The 17,130-nt window shown below is 38.3% G+C and overlaps 1 protein-coding gene across 5 annotated transcripts in view; it reads right to left on the bottom strand.

The window, feature by feature from the left end:
• FAM204A (family with sequence similarity 204 member A) overlaps nucleotides 1-6,831 on the bottom strand; it is a 32,116-nt gene extending 25,285 nt beyond the window's left edge. Inside the window, exons 1-3 of one of the 5 annotated variants that reach the window (XM_059899282.1) lie at nucleotides 6,772-6,831; nucleotides 654-895; nucleotides 16-103 (exon numbers count right to left, since the gene is read on the bottom strand). In XM_059899282.1, the coding sequence (XP_059755265.1) occupies nucleotides 16-103; nucleotides 654-887 (322 nt within the window). In that variant the 5' untranslated portion in view covers nucleotides 888-895; nucleotides 6,772-6,831. Of the gene's footprint in view, nucleotides 1-15; nucleotides 104-653; nucleotides 896-6,240; nucleotides 6,738-6,771 lie in introns of those variants that run through there. The other 4 variants (XM_059899283.1, XM_059899287.1, XM_059899281.1 and 1 more) reach the window with 4 other exon arrangements.
• Between the last annotated feature and the right edge of the window lie 10,299 nt (nucleotides 6,832-17,130).

The raw sequence follows: 17,130 nt of genomic DNA, 5'->3' as shown, positions 1-17,130 counted from the left end.
CCTAAATTAAAACACCTTTTCTGGAGCGCTTTCTTTTTTTCTTTCTGGATCTTGAAGTTGAGGTTTTCTGTTCAGAATGTTTTGTATGCAGTTCTTGAAATTTCTACATAAAAGTAAAAAAAAAAAAAGAAAGAGAAGCAAATATGCTTTGAAGCAAAGCATACATCTGAAAAATAACATGTTAAGTAATAAAAAACTATAACATTTATAAAACTACAAATTTAATGAAACTAGTTCAGTTCTTCTTGAGATACTCTATTGTCTGAGACTTTCACAACCTGAGTTTTTATCTTCATTTATTTCCAAATAAGTCAATCTGATAATCTGAGGGTAAAAGTCAATGGCTCATAGACAACAAAGAGATTAAGACTGAAACTCCTCATGTATTATGTTAGGCCAAGTAGCTAATCCTACTAAGTATTTTTTTTCCCTTCCTCTTTTTATGAAAAACAAAACAAAAATGAATATAAGTATCTGAGTGGCCAGTGAGTTGGCCACAGACCCACAGAGTAATAAAATTATTCTGAGTCAATCTTCCGTACCTATTTACCTCCCAAGAACATATACATTCTGACCACAGCAGAGACACACACAGGACCATGCACAAACACACAGGTACAGGCTTTAATAAGAACACATCAGAGAAAACCTACATTCCACATATTTAAGGGAATTCCAGAGGGACACTCTTCATATGCATTTACATTTGCCTCTGCTTCAGTTTTTGGTCCATCTGTAGGGATATCTGAGATCTCTGTGTTTGTAATGGTCCCATCTTCTTTACCTTCCTGTAAGTTAAGTTCAGAGCTCTCTACTGTGGCTTCATCATCAGAATTCAACTCAACATCACTTTCATTTAGGCCAGGAGGTAGCAGCCCACTCCACATCTTTTCTGCTAAAGGGAAAAGAATGAATTAAGACATATAAAGTAGACATGGAAAGAATTTTAAAACCATTAAAAGATACCCCAGGAACCTAATAATTATACCAATGGTTTGGGAACACTCTAAACTTTTTTTTAAAATTGGTATAAAGTGGGATGTACCCTCCATATTAAAATAATTTAAATATTTTGCTTGTATAAATTTTTAAAAAGTGTATTTTCAGCAAGTTTGTTACAAGACACACCTACAGATGAATGACTTAACGACAACAGAACCTCGATTCTCTAATATATGGATAATCTTGTCCAAAGAAAAGAGGAAATTTAGTAAAAGCATTCACTGCTCAAGAATGTTAAGAGCCTAACAATACACACTGCAGGTAATTTAAGAATTATAATACTATATTTCAAGCTGTAACAGTTAGAGAAGAAAATAAAATTGGATGTTTCGCCTGTATTTGAACGTACAAAACTTCAGGGGACTTATTACCTACAGAGTAAGAAAAGTATTACTCAAAGAAAAATTTTTAAGCTGTGCAGGTAGTTTGAGAAAAGTATGGTGGTAAAAAGGATGTCCTATTTTTACATTTTATACTGCTTGCTAAAGTAATACTAAATGGAGTATAATCCTAACAATTTAACAAAAACATACAGCTTTTTAAAATAACACTGTATTTGGGAAACAAGTTAAAGTTCAGGGTAATTCTTATCATTAGTTATACAGCCCATTGGTAGAGAGAACCATTAACTACTGTTAAGTCTAATAAAAATGATTTTTAAAAATTGAGGTTGTAATCATTTGCTAAAATTATAATTGAGTACATTTTCACTATTAATCTCCATGACACAGTCTATTTTAGCATACGTAATGAGCCAAATCCAGTTCATTCAAAAGATGCCTAGAATAGAGAAGTTGGCTGTACTGCTCAAGATTTACTATCAACTTAAAGGAATAAAATAGAAGGATGGAAATCTTTTTTGCTAACCTTTCTGCCCCCTATTGCGTTAACCTAGTAAGAACCACCAGCATTGTCTCTGAGACAAAGTATGACGGGATTTTGCATTACTCTGAATAATGGATGCCTGATAACTTTTAAGGACTTCCTCCCAAGTCCAAAGAATCAGCTCTCACTTTTCACAGTTTGGGTCCAGCCTCATAGTTGCTGGCCCTCTGAAACACCCTCACCAAAACATTCTCTTGGCTTTTTAAGAGGAAAGGTTCTAACATCTAATTATTCCAACTGTAATCCTGACTCCACCATATATTAGTGGTATGAGGAAATCATTTTTAACACCTCTGACCCTCAGTTTTTTCATCTGTTTTACAGGAGTAACTACATTGCACACAGGGTTATTCTGAGGATGAAACGAGATAAGCTACTGAAACACTCAACACAGTGTTTAGGAGGTTCTGGGGACTTGATCAATGCTAAGTTCTTTTTGCCATTATCATTATTACTTCTGTGGCTGTGTACTGCATTTTTATCATTTCTATCATGGGTGGCAGCATCCATAAGGTAGCTTTGAAGTTTCTAATGTTTTAGGCGCATTCACTTAGCAATTGATGCAAGTCATTTACTTCCTTGATTTCCACAGTCTGACTGAAGTTTCAATTAAAAATGTTGATGCCTTTTTCTGAATGGAGCAATAAAACCAGAGGCAAATTACCAGCAAGATAATGGAACCTAAGCTTCAAGGCTCTTCTTTTTCACAGGTCCTTCCAAAGCACTATACCTGATTTTCTATATTTTTAATCTGTATTCCTTTTTTGAAAGAGGAGACCTCAAATTACATAAGCTCCAAGCCCTATAAAACCTGGATCCATCCCTAAATCTGGCCTGAGGATTTTAAAAGTTGGAATGGAGGTTATGTTGAGATATTCTGCTAGCACAAAGGACATAGTGTAAAACATGCCAATATTGAAAAACAGGTGTTGTGCTATTAATAGAAATATTTCTACTGTTCTGAGAAGCAGGGGGAGGGGAGTGATAATCAGCTCCATCATGACTTTGCCACTGGCATATAATATACCTTCAGGCTCGCTATCCCATTTCAGGACTTAGGACAGTAACAAGTTTCAGAGTTAGCTTTCTTAGCACCAACTGGGGTTCTACGTTTGAAGCCACTGTTTCTCTTCCCTGTCCATAGCATCTTCTGCATGCCCACTGTGTGCCAGGCACTCTTCAAGACATAGGAACAGCAGTATACAAAACGGGCGAAGATGCCTAACCTCATGGAACCAACATTCTATACAAATGGCAAGCTTCTGTCCATCAGCAGCCAAGTACCACTCAGCCCAGACTTCAGCTGTGACTGCTCAGATGGGCACAGTTCCTCCACTGGGCCACTGCTTCAGTATCTCCACAGGGTGAGTCTGTGCTCTGGGCACCCAAATGGGTTTCACCTTGGGAAGCAGTGCCAGTTGCCGTGGACAGGGCATGCCTTTCCTCATCAGCCGTCAATCATTTTTGATCACTTTTGGACTTTCTCCAAATCATCTATTTTTAATAAGTTCTTGCTGATGTGGCATTAAGAACTGTCCTCAGGATGCCACTGACCGGTATGATAATTTCTTGTGTGTGCCCATAGGGGAAAAAAAATTAAAATAACTTTTAAAAAGTGGACTCTATGTCCAAATCCATAAAACAAGGCAAAGTTCAAATAAGGTGTGTTTCTGAACTTAATTCCTAAATATCTGTAAAGTGATGTGCCATTCTCCTCTGACCATAAAACACATACACACACACAAATACCAGGGCAACTTGGTGGCCACGGACAAGCCCAGATTATTCACTGAGGAGCCTGCAAAGTGCAGCTGCCCACCTGAACAGCAGCTTGGCTGCAAATCAGCCAGTATGGAGTGGCTGCTTCGTGACTTGTTTCAGGCTTACGTTCCAAAACACTGTCTTTCTATTCAAAGCACATACATGTTATTTATACATTTCTAATTGTACTATGGTACCAACTGGTCCTATTAGGCCCCCTGTTACTTCTGTTGGGTTCCTCTGGATTGCGATTCTCTAGTTCTCTGAAGTGTCGCTCACCTCACACCTTTCAGAGTGCATTCCTTCATTTTAAAGCAGATCGCTCCAAATTACCCTTCACATGTGAAAATTACTCAGCCATTCTCAAGAGACGTGGCATACCAGAGAACAAGAAACAAGTTTTTTAGTGTAGATTACAGCCAGGTCTATATAACAGTCCGTGTATCAATACATAAATTTTCACGTTTTTAGCCTGCACGTCAAATATTTTAGTTTTATCATTTAGCCCCAAAGAAGATGTAAATCATTCAGAATCCCTTTTTTCTCTACGGTTTTGAGTATCAGCCTCTCCATTTCATATTGGAGAGATTTTTCCAATTCCACAATTATTCTACAGAAAAAATTTTGTGTATGCTATGCAGAACACATCTTTAGTCCAGGGCTGACATGATTTATGATGAACAAAAAATATTTACGTATCATCCTCGTCTCAATGGCTGGGCTTTCTTTTGCCCGTGGAAGCCAAACACAGTCACTACACTTAGCACACATGGGCAGATAGCAATGCACCTAGAAGAACACGACACAGCTCAGCAGTTCCTCAGCTTAGGTTTTCTCAAAGTTTTATGAAGACAGTAATGGAGGTCTCTAAGCTAATTTCAATATTCAAAAAGTCCAACATCTTTTATTATCCCTCAAACAATATCATCCATCTTTAGATCAGGAGACTTAAATTCAATGAAACATTATTCTTCACCACACATTCATTCATCAGAGACTCTGATTGGTAGCTCTGATTTTTATTTTAAAAAAAAAAGAACAAAAATGAATGAATATAGTTTAGTGGACACAATCTTTCGAAACATAGCATCCATGGAGATATCAAATTATAATAAAAGGGGTTCTAGGTTGTGAAAGGATTGGGAACCAGTGGTAGAGCAGCGGAAAAAACACTGTTTTGAAAGTCAGAAGATGGGTTCCTGGTCCTGAACAACAAAATTGTGGGGAAGCCACTGCATCTGTCTGGGTCTTCATTCTTAAGCTATAACATGAAGGGTTTGATCAGATCTTTGGGATGTCTTGCTGCTCTAAAATGTTTCTTTATGGATCTCAATATTATACGTGCCCAAATGCCCAGAATCACCTCATTCTTTGCTGTAACACTCCATCCTCTCGCAGTCAGAACAATACTAATTAAACCTCAACACCCCAGAAGATAAGGGTTCTCTCCTAACCCAGCCACCACAGGCAAGCCTGCTAGTTTTCAGTAAGACTCTGCACTTCAGACAGAACATCTAAAAGATGCTCTGGAGAAAGGGAAAGAAACCCCAATTATGACAGAAGAAACAGAAACAAAAAGAAAAACAAAGCAGGTCACTGCTACAGTGGCATACAAACAATGTGACAGGCACTGTTTTACCCTTAATCCTCACCAATGACCCTTCCACTAGGAATTATTATCTAAACCCCTTTTACAGATGAGGTAACAAACTCACCTAATGCACTGTAATCCACTTATCTTAGAAAAATAGAACTCTATGGCTTGAAAACTCTATAGAGCACAGACTTTAAGTAGTAATATATTCTTGGTGACACAGATTAGAGAATGGGTCTGAAGAATGTCTCCAGCCTGTAATTCTGTTAACATTTGATTAAGAAGAATTTTCTTCTCACTTTCTAAGGGCAGAAAGCTATGTAAAATGCTAGGCTAAATCGCATACATCGAAGTCACATTCAGAGGTCTGGGTAATAATGTCACATTTTCTGGAAGTCCAGGCAACTGTGTATAACCAAAACTCAATCTGAGCAGTTTACTGGCTAAATGTCTACTGCCTCTAATATTCCAGAATTTCAATTCCATTTTTACCAAATGAAGCTGTCTTATTTCCCAGATTTTATATTCAATTAGAAATAAAGAAATCTGAATCTTGTCTGATCTGAACTTTATCTTACTTGTATGACAGTCACAAGCCACCACCCACCAATCTGAAGATTGTGTTAAATAATTTACACAATAATCAGTTTCTGTAACTGGGAATTAGTTACTTAACTGAAATACTTTTAAGCATGCTGTCATCAACATTAACGTAAATGTCCTATTCATGTTTATGAAATAAATACGCTCCCTTTTCTCAAAAAGGTAGAGAAAGTACAACTGAATCACAGGCCTGACTTCGGATTTAAGTTACCAATCTGATTGCCCAGATAAACTGTTTAGCAGGATTTTGCACGTATGCATATGTTTTCATCAAAGTGAGTGTTTTGTTTAGCCAACACTTCCCCAGGCTCAAAACCCTACACGGAAAGATTTACAAGTAACCAATAACACTTCGAGGCTCATTTCAAATTGGATGCCGCTGTGAGAATACTTACAGGGTGCAAGACAGCAACAGAGTGGCTCTAGAAAGGTACACCTTTTCCTGTTTGGCTGCACAACCCGTAACTCCGCAGGCTTTCCGGCAGCAGGGTCACACTCCGATTCCCAAGCGGGAAGAATCCCCTCCCGGCACGGAACTAAGCGCTGCAGATTCTGATGTAGGACGTCTAGCTTGCTGACACTCCCATTGACTGCAGCTCTCTTCCGGGTAGAGCAATTGTAAACAAGAGACTGCTTCCCGGATCGAAAGTCTGTCTCCTCATCCCCTCTCACTCTGGCTGGGGTGGCACGGAGAACCCCTCTCCCACCAACAGGATGGGGAAGGCGCTGCGACGCCGGGTCCGAGCAAAGCGGAGGCCAGCTCCGCCGACTCTCCCGCAGGCCCGGCCAAAGGGTTTGAAGGCTCCGCGGAGAGGCTGTGAGGCCACCCACGCTGGCTCCCTCGCTCCCCGCACCCGGCCTTCCCAAATCCGTCACACCGGAGCCCGGGCCGCCCGGGAGCCAGCCCAGCCACCAGCTCTACTCACCGGTCCGCAGCCAGGCGTCCAGCAGCCATCTTAAGACCCGTCAACATCGCGCCTTCTCATTGGCTCTGGCAACTCAGCCAATGGGCTAAGGCCGTTCTGGCCTGGGGTCGCCATGGAAACCGGCCGCGCTCAGCTATGCTTCTAAATAGGCCGGAAGGGGTTGATTCCTTTCTTTCTACTTCTTTTCTCCCAGCTTTTCTCGCGCGTTTTCTTCTTTCTTCTGGACGTTTTTAAAGACTGTTCTTTCTCCATTCCTTCCCGTACTCCGTGGTGAGGAAAGTGCTGGCTTACACCTTGAACTGAGTTCATTCCCCAAGGACGGAAAGTCACTGCAGAAGCTCTCTAGACCCTTCTGGTAACGTTTCCATTCATACACCCTTTTCCCCTCGCTCCCTTCCTTACTTTTTTTTTTTCTGTACATATTTATTGAGCAGGCACCCTGCCAGCCTATGTTTAGAGCTGCCCTACTCCTGCTCTAGTGGCGCTTACCGTTTGTTGATCGTGGCAGCTGCTTCACTGACCAGCTGTGTGGCCTTGGCCAAAAGCTCATTGAGCTCCTTTTCCGTGGCAGCCACTGTCTTAGGCTCTGAGAAGGGGCTTAGGGAAGCATAGAAAATAAGCAAGGGAAAAAAAAAACAGGGGGAAAAAAAAAGCTCTATGAGGAAAATAAAACAGCATAATATGACCGTGATGGGAGTGGAGCTATTTTAGAAATGCTTCCATTTTCTGAAATAACGTTCTGTAATAATAATAAGAAGAATACATTCTTATTGTCTAGTGTTGTAACATTATGTAACAAAATACACATAAACCCCTTAAGGCATTACCTTGCCCACAGTAATTTTCAGTTGGTATTGGCATTAACCTTATCAATAATGCCTTTCTTTGAAGCATTCTAAAAATGTGAAAGAATTTTGTATTGCACTCAATAACATATCACAATTTAGTATAAACCGATGTTTAAATGTAATACTTAACTATCAACTACCTCACCCCCATTGTTTTCCAGAAGATGTGCCAGGTGTATGGAGTAGTTTTCTATGACCCCAGAACCATAGCAAAACCTGAAATGACAAGCTTGGGTTACTAAAGTCCTTTCTCACATTCACATTCTCTGATGCTCAATTAGAAGCAGGGCTGAGTGGTGTAAGGATCTGTATGAAACTCTCCTGGCCAAATGCATCCAGCCCCTCAATAGTGTTTTTCCCTGAATCCCATCCATAAAAAGTAGTTAAAGAGAGGACGTGTAGGAAAATGCTGTTGTGACTGTTACATTGAGCCTCTTAATTGCTATCTTAGTCTGCTGGGGCTGCCATAACAAAATGCCACAGACTAAGTAGCTTATGCAACAAAAATTTATTTCTCACAGTTCTGGAGGTTGGGATGCCTAAGATCAAGGTGTCAGCAAAGTAGGTTTCATTCTGAGGCCTCTTCTCTTGGTTTGTAGGCAGCATCCATCTTGCTGTGCACTCATAAAATCTTTTTTGTGCAGTTGTGTAAGGAGAGGGAGAAGGAGAGAGAGAGAATGGGTGGGTGGGGGCAGGAAGGGCTCTCTGGTGTTTGTTCCTTCTTAAGAGGACACTAATCCTATTGGATCAGGGCCCTACCCTTATGACCTCTTTTAACCTTAATTCCTTAAAGGCCCCATTTCCAAATACAGCCACCCTGGGGTTAGGATTTCAACGTATGAATCTTAGGGGTACATGAACATTCAGTCCATAACAAATGCTGATGGTGGAGGTGTAACCAAAATGGGGAAAGAGAGCACAGAAGGGGAAGAACTGAGACATGGGGTAGGAAGGAAATATTGTTGGCCTGTTTCAGAACTATCTGGATTGTTTCTACATGTGTTCCATCAAAGAATACTCATTGTTTAGTGCATATAAATGTGCAACGGATAGAGGGGGAATATAATTATAAGTACTCCAAAGACTTACAGCCACCAGATTTCACATCAAAGGTTTCTGGAAAGTCCTACTCCAAAAATATGTAGTTTAAAATGTTCTCAATGTTAACTTGCGAATTCTCAAATATCTGATTATTTACTCTTATGACATTATTGGATTCCTATAATAAACGTAAATAGCTCAGACCTTTCTTTCAGTTTTGCTTGTAAGACTTTCAGTCTCTGAATATTATTATTTTGCCAGTTTTCTGGAGGAAATGTCAGTCATTTGATTTATTTTAGTCAATAAATTTACCTTCCCTCCAGCAAATTCCTGCCCTGGAACCCTGCCAAACCATGCATTTTGTGAATGAAATGCTTGTATTTGTGAGATTTCTATGAAACATAGAATTATTGAATATCTTTTACTAAATCATAGTGAATGTGATGCAGCTAGTGAATTGTGCTTGAATTGTGTTGCATCTGGCACTAATTTCAAACATGTAAGTCTCATTTAAATTTTCAAATATCTTAAAAAGCATAAAGCAGTTTTTCTTTGCCAAGAAATATTATAGTTTATGAATCATTTTTCCTTATATTTAGTAATTTTTATCCTTAGTGTAGAGATTACAAGTCACACTCATATTATAAAAGATTAATTGTGGAGGTCTTTTTTGACAGTTGCTAAATCTCTGATTGTTGAAAATTTCCCCAAATATAATGAAATCCCTTAAATATTTCTCAGTTGGAAAAAGTGAATATGACTTTGTTGAACAAATGATAAATGTGCTTCTTGCTGAAACTGAGAAAGAGAAGAGTTATTTCCATCTGTACAAAACGTCTCATTGAAGAAAAAGTAGTCTAGTGACTTATGCGAAAGAATAGAAACAAGAGAGTTCTGAACTTTAGGAATTGTGTGACAAATTCTCTATCTGAATTTTTTTTTAATTTGCAAATTGAAACATAGATAACAATGTTAATCTTCCAAGAATATGTTGAACAGCTAACACTATGACATCAGCAACTGTTGATATTGGAGGAAACAAAATTTCTGTAATATAGGATGTTGCCAAAGAAAAGTACTTTTTCTTTATTCATCATGTCTGGTACTTTCAAATTCTTCAGGTCCAATAGGTTGTACATAGGACAATAGGAGAGGAAGCATTTCTGGGTGCTAGGTATTTTGCAGCTAATGTCATATAAACCATTAGTTGCAAATAAACTATATGTCATATGGTGTAGTTATTATTGTATCCATTTGACAGACAAGGAAATTAAGGCTTCAAGAGTTTTAAGAAACTTGCCTAATGTCACACAGCTAGTAACACGCAAAACTAAGGTGGGGACGTTTCACTGCACTCTGAAGCTCCTGCTCTTTCTGCTGTCACACACTGCCCCTTTTACAGTGAAGTTCCTGATAAATCCCAGCATAGTGCAGTCAATAAAGTGTAGACATCATTAATACCCAATGAGATGTGTACCGAATGGGAGCTCGTGAAAAGAGAGGCTTCAGGAGCAAAATGTGTCTTCTCTCTCCATCTCTCTTAGTACCTAGTGAGTGATCAAGTCCCATCAGAGGCATCCTCTTCAATCATTGCTGGATTGCTGCATTGAAATCTATGTTACTCTCCCTTTTCCTAACACCTTCATCCTCTGAAACAGCCCATTGCCTGATTAATCTCTCTAAATGAAGGAACACATGTAAAGCTTTTAACATTCATCCTAGCATGTAGTCAATAGTCAATAAACATTAGTTCCCTTCCCTTACACATAAAAACTGTGTGTGTGTGTGTGTGTGTGTGTGTGTGTGTGTGTGTGTGTGTGTATGTGCTGGGGGCAAGGGGAATTGAACAGGCAGAACACAGAGGATTTTTAGGGCAGTGAAAATACTCCATCTGATACCATGATGATAGATACATTTGTCCAAACTCATAGAGTGTACAACACCAAGAGCAAGCTGTAATGCAGACTGTGGACTTTGGGTGATTATGATGTGTCAGTATAGGTTCATCAGTTGTAACAAATGTACCATTCTGGTGGGGGAATATCAGTCGTGGGGGAGGGGCAATTCATATAGGAAAGAATCTCTATACCTTGCCTTCAATTTTGTTGTGAACTTAAAACTGCTCTAAAGATAATGTTTTAAAAAATCATAAGACGAATAACACTTTATTACTTGTGAAAATTACATGAAATCCAAATTTTAATGTCCATAAATAAAGTTCTATGGGAACATATACACACAAAAAAACTGAGTACATAAATGTTGACAGATTATCAGATAAATCTGTCAACATCTTCGTGGTCTTTATTATGTGCCCAATGCTTAGCACTTTGCTAAGGTTTGAGGAGAATACAAATGAAGTATATGAACAGACCTGTCAAGAAGTTTGTAGTCCAAGACATGTAATGAGGTTATAAATGATACATTGTACGCCATGAGTACCAAAATTATGAGGTCCATGATGTAAGTAGAAACTACAGAAGTCCCAGAATGGAATTCAGCATGTACTATTTCCTTGGCCTGGAATACCTTTCTCTTTTCTAGCTGTTGAACTTCTTTTCATTCTTCAAAACCTAGATCAAATATTACCTTCTAAGTTAGACCTTTCCTGACTCATACTGTTCATGCCTTTCTTCTCTGTGCGTTCATAACAGTTGATACACAGCACAACTAGGGCTTCATCACACTGAAATAAAATTATTTGTCATAGGTGAGTCTTCCCTGATGGATTGTGAACTCCTTTGAAGGCACAGTCCTTGTCCTGCAGTAGGTGCTCAGTAAATGTTTGTGGAGAGGATGGATGGATGATGGAAGTGGAGATATCAAGGCATGAGATGAAGAGAAATGGGGATGGAAGAAGAACTACAATCCTGCAGAGTGTGGAACAAAAACCACATTCACAGAAAGATAGACAAGATGAAAAGGCAGAGGGCTATGTACCAGATGAAGGAACAAGATAAAACCCCAGAAAAACAACTAAATGAAGTGGAGATAGGCAACCTTCCAGAAAAAGAATTCAGAATAATGATAGTGAAGATGATCCAGGACCTCAGAAAAAGAATGGAGGCAAAGATTGAGAAGACGCAAGAAATGTTTAACAAAGACCTAGAAGAATTAAAGAACAAACAAACAGAGATGAACAATACAATAACTGAAATGAAAAATACACTAGAAAGAATCAATAGCAGAATAACTGAGGCAGAAGAACGGATAAGTGACCTGGAACACAGAATGGTGGAATTCACTGCTATGGAACAGAATAAAGAAAAAAGAATGAAAAGAAATGAAGACAGCCTAAGATACCTCTGGGACGATATTAAATGCAACAACATTCACATAATAGGAGTCCCAGAAGTAGAAGAGAGAGAGAAAGGACCCGAGAAAATATTTGAAGAGATCATACTTGAAAACTTCCCTAACATGGGAAAGGATATAGCCACCCAAGTCCAGGAAGCACAGAGAGTCCCATACACGATAAACCCAAGGAGAAACATGCCAAGACACATAGTAATCAAATTGGCAAAAATTAAAGACAAAGAAAAATTGTTGAAAGCAGCAAGGGAAAAATGACAAATAACATACAAGGGAACTCCCATAAGGTTAACAGCTGATTTCTCAGCAGAAACTCTTCAAGCCAGAAGGGAGTGGCATGATATACTTGAAGTGATGAAAGGGAAGAACCTACAACCAAGATTATTCTACCCAGCAGGGATCTCATTCAGATTCAGTGGAGAAATCAAAAGCTTTACAGACAAGCAAAATCTAAGAGAATTCAGCACCACCAAACCAGCTCTACAACAAATGCTAAAGGAACTTCTCTAAGTGGGAAACACAAGAGAAGAAGAGGACCTACAAAAACAAACCCAAAACAATTAAGAAAATGGTCATAGGAACTTACATATTGATAAGTACCTTAAACGTGAATCGATTAAATGCTCCAACCAAAAGACACAGGCTTGTTGAATGGATACAAAAACAAGACCCATATATATGCTCTCTACAAGAGACCCACTTCAGACCTAGGGACACATACAGACTGAAAGCAAGGGGATGGAAAAAGATATTCCATGCAAATGGAAATCAAAAGAAAGCTGGAGTAGCTATACTCATATCAGATAAAATACACTTTAAAATAAAGAATGTTACAAGAGACAAGGAAGGACACTACATAATGATCAAGGGATCAATCCAAGAAGAAGATATAACAATTATAAATATATATGCACCCAACATAGGAGCACCTCAATACATAACACAACTGCTAACAGCTGTAAAGGAGGAAATTGACAGTAACACAATAATAGTAGGGGATTTTAACACCTCACTGACACCAATGTACAGATCATCTAAAATGAAAATAAATAAGGAAACAGAAGCTTTAAATGACACAATAGACCAGATAGATTTAATTGATATTTATAGGACATTCCATCCAAAAACAGCAGATTACACTTTCTTCTCAAGTGCACACGGAACATTCTCCAGGATAGATCACATCTTGGGTCACAAACCAAGCCTCAGTAAATTTAAGAAAATTGAAATCATATCAAGCATCTTTTCTGACCACAACGCTATGAGATTAGAAATGAATTACAGGGAAAAAAACGTAAAAAACACAAAGACATGGAAGCTAAACAATACGTTACTAAATAACCAAGAGATCACTGAAAAATCAAAGAGGAAATCGAAAAATATCTAGAGACAAATGACAATGAAAACACGATGATCCAAAACCTATGGGATGCAGCAAAAGCAGTTCTAAGAGGGAAGTTTATAGCTATACAAGCCTACCTCAAGAAACAAGAAAAATCTCAAATAAACAATCTAACCTTACACCTAAAGGAACTACAGAAAGAAGAACAAACAAAACCCAAAGTTACTAGAAGGAAAGAAATCATAAAGATCAAAGCAAAAATAAATTAAATAGAAACAAAGAAAACAATAGCAAGGATCAATAAAACTAAAAGCTGGTTCTTTGAGAAGATAAACAAAAATTGATAAGCCATTAGCCAGACTCATCAAGAAAAAGAGGGAGAGGACTCAAATCAATAAAATTAGAAATGAAAAAGGAGAAGTTACAACAGACACCGCAGATACACAAAGCATCCTAAGAGACTACTACAAGCAACTCAGTGCCAATAAAATGGACAACCTGGAAGAAATGGACAAATTCTTAGAAAAGTGTAACCTTCCAAGACTGAACCAGGAAGAAATAGAAAATATGAACAGACCAATCACAAGTAATGAAATTGAAACTGTGATTAAAAATCTTCCAACAGGGCTTCCCTGGTGGCGCAGTGGTTGAGAATCTGCCTGCCAATGCAGCAGACACGGGTTCGAGCCCTGGTCTGAGAAGATCCCACATGCCATGGAGCAACTAGGCCCGTGAGCCACAACTACTGAGCCTGAGCGTCTGGAGCCTGTGCTCTGCAACAAGAGAGGCCACGACAGTGAGAGGCCTGCGCACCGCGATGAAGAGTGGCCCCCACTTGCCACAACTAGAGAAAGCCCTCGCACAGAAACGAAGACCCAACACAGACAAAAATAAATAAATAAATAATTATTAAAAAAAAAAAAATCTTCCAACAAACAAAAGTCCAGGACCAGATGGCTTCACAGGTGAATTCTATCAAACATTTAGAGAAGAGCTAACACCCATCCTTCTCAAACTCTTCCAAAAAAATGCAGAGGAAGGAACACTCCCAAACTCATTCAATGAGGCCACCATCACCCTGATAACAAAACCAGACAAAGATACTACAAAAAAAGAAAATTACAGACCAATATCACTGATGAATATAGATGGAAAAATCCTCAACAAAATACTAGCAAACAGAATCCAACAACACATTAGAAGGATCATACACCATGATCAAGTGGGATTTAACCCAGGGATGCAAGGATTCTTCAATAAACGCAAATCAATCAATGTGATACACCATATTAACAAATTGAAGAATAAAAACCATATGATCATCTCAATAGAGACAGAAAAAGCTTTTGACAAAATTCAACACCCATTTATGATAAAAACTCTCCAGAAAGTGGGCATAGAGGGAACCTACCTCAACATAATAAAGGCCATATATGACAAACCCACAGCAAACATCATTCTCAATGGTGAAAAACTGAAAGCATTTCCTCGAAGATCAGGAACAAGACAAGGATGTCCACTCTCACCACTATTATTCAACATAGTTTTGGAAGTCCTAGCCTTGGCAATCAGAGAAGAAAAAGAAATAAAAGGAATACAAATTGGAAAAGAAGAAGTAAAACTGTCACTGTTTGCAGATGACATGATACTATACATAGAGAATCCTAAAGACACCACCAGAAAACTACTAGAGGTAATCAATGAATTTGGAAAAGTTGCACGATACGAAATTAATGCACAGAAATCTCTTGCATTCCTATACACTAATGATGAAAAATCTGAAAGAGAAATTAAGGAAACACTCCCATTTACCACTGCAACATAAAGAATAAAATAGCTAGGAATAAACCTACCTAGGGAGACAAAAGACCTGTATGCACAAAACTATAAGACACTGATGAAAGAAATTAAAGATGATACTAACAGATGGAGAGATATTCCATGTTCTTGGATTGGAAGAATCAATATTGTGACAATGACTATACTACCCAAAGCAATCTACAGATTCAATGCAATCTCTATCAAATTACCAGTGGCATTTTTTACAGAACTAGAACAAAAAATCTTAAAATTTGTATGGAGACACAAAAGACCCCGAATAGCCAAAGCAGTCTTGAGGGAAAAAAACGGAGTGGGAGGAATCAGACTCCCTGACTTCAGACTATACTACAAAACGACAGTAATCAAGACAGTATGGTACTGGCACAAAAACAGAAACATAGGTCAATGGAACAAGATAGAAAGCCCAGAGATAAACCCACACACCTATGGTCAACTAATCTATGACAAAGGAGGCAAGGATATACAATGGAGAAAAGACAGTCTCTTCAATAAGTGGTGCTGGGAAAACTGGACAGCTACATGTAAAAGAATGAAATTAACACTTCCTAACACCATACACAAAAATAAACTCAAAATGGATTAGAGACCTAAATGTAAGACCAGACACTATAAAACTCATAGAGGAAAACATAGGAAGAACACTCTTTGACATAAATCACAGCAAGATCTTTCTTGATCCACCTCTTAGAGTAAAAACAAAAATAAACAAATGGGACCTAATGAAACTTCAAAGCTTTTGCACAGCAAAGGAAACCATAAACAAGACGAAAAGACAACCCTCAGAATGGGAGAAAATATTTGCAAACGAATCAACGGACAAAGGATTAATCTCCAAAATATATAAACAGCTCATGCAGCTCAATATTAAAAAAACAAACAACCCAATCCAAAAATGGACAGGAGACCTAAATAGACATTTCTCCAAAGAAGACATACAGATGGCCAAGAAGCACGTGAAAAGCAGCTCAACATCACTAATTATTAGAGAAATGCAAATCAAAACTACAATGAGGTATCACCTCACACCAGTTAGAATGGGCATCATCAGAAAATCTACAAACAACAAATGCTGGAGAGGGTGTGGAGAAAAGGGAACCCTCTTGCACTGTTGGTGGGAATGTTAATTGATACAGCCACTATGGAGAACAGTATGGAGGTTCCTTAAGAAACTAAAAATAGAATTACCATATGATCCAGCAATCCCACTACTGGACATATACCCAGAGAAGACCATAATTCAAAAAGACACATGCACCCCAATGTTCATTGCAGCACTATTTACAATAGCCAGGTCATGGAAGCAACCTAAATGCCCATCGACAGATGAATGGATGAAGAAGATGTGGTACATACATACAATGGAATATTACTCAGCCATAAAAAGGAACGAAATTGGGTCATTTGTTGAGACTTGGATGGATCTAGAGACTGTCATACAGAGTGAAGTAAGTCAGAAGGAGAAAAACAAATATCGTATATTAACGCATATATGTGGAACCTAGAAAAATGGTACAGATGAACTGGTTTGCAGGGCAGAAATTGAGACACAGATGTAGAGAACAAATGTATGGACACCAAGGGGGGAAAGCCGTGGGGGGTTGGGTCTGGTGGTGTGATGAATTGGGCGATTGGGATTGACATGTATACACTGATGTGTATAAAATTGATGACTAATAAGAACCTGCTGTATAAAAAAATAAATAAAATTAAATTAAAAAAATTTTTTTTAAAAAGAAAGTATTTACAAAATGCCAAGATTGTCTTGGTACTATAAGTAAATTCAGTATATAACACGATTGTTATATATGAGAAATTGATGTAAAACATTGTATAATGTGGCAATCATAATTAATATCAATTTTATTAAGAACATAGAAAATATTAAAAACATGCACATAATTGTCTATTATCTATGTCAAGAAGTCCAAGCTGGACAAATTCTGTTTGCTTGGAATTGATGTTTTGTAATGATTT

The sequence above is a fragment of the Balaenoptera ricei genome, chromosome 16 (genome assembly GCF_028023285.1).
Source record: "Balaenoptera ricei isolate mBalRic1 chromosome 16, mBalRic1.hap2, whole genome shotgun sequence".
Taxonomy (NCBI): Eukaryota; Metazoa; Chordata; class Mammalia; order Artiodactyla; family Balaenopteridae; genus Balaenoptera; species Balaenoptera ricei.
This window is presented reverse-complemented; position numbering and strand designations above follow the sequence as displayed.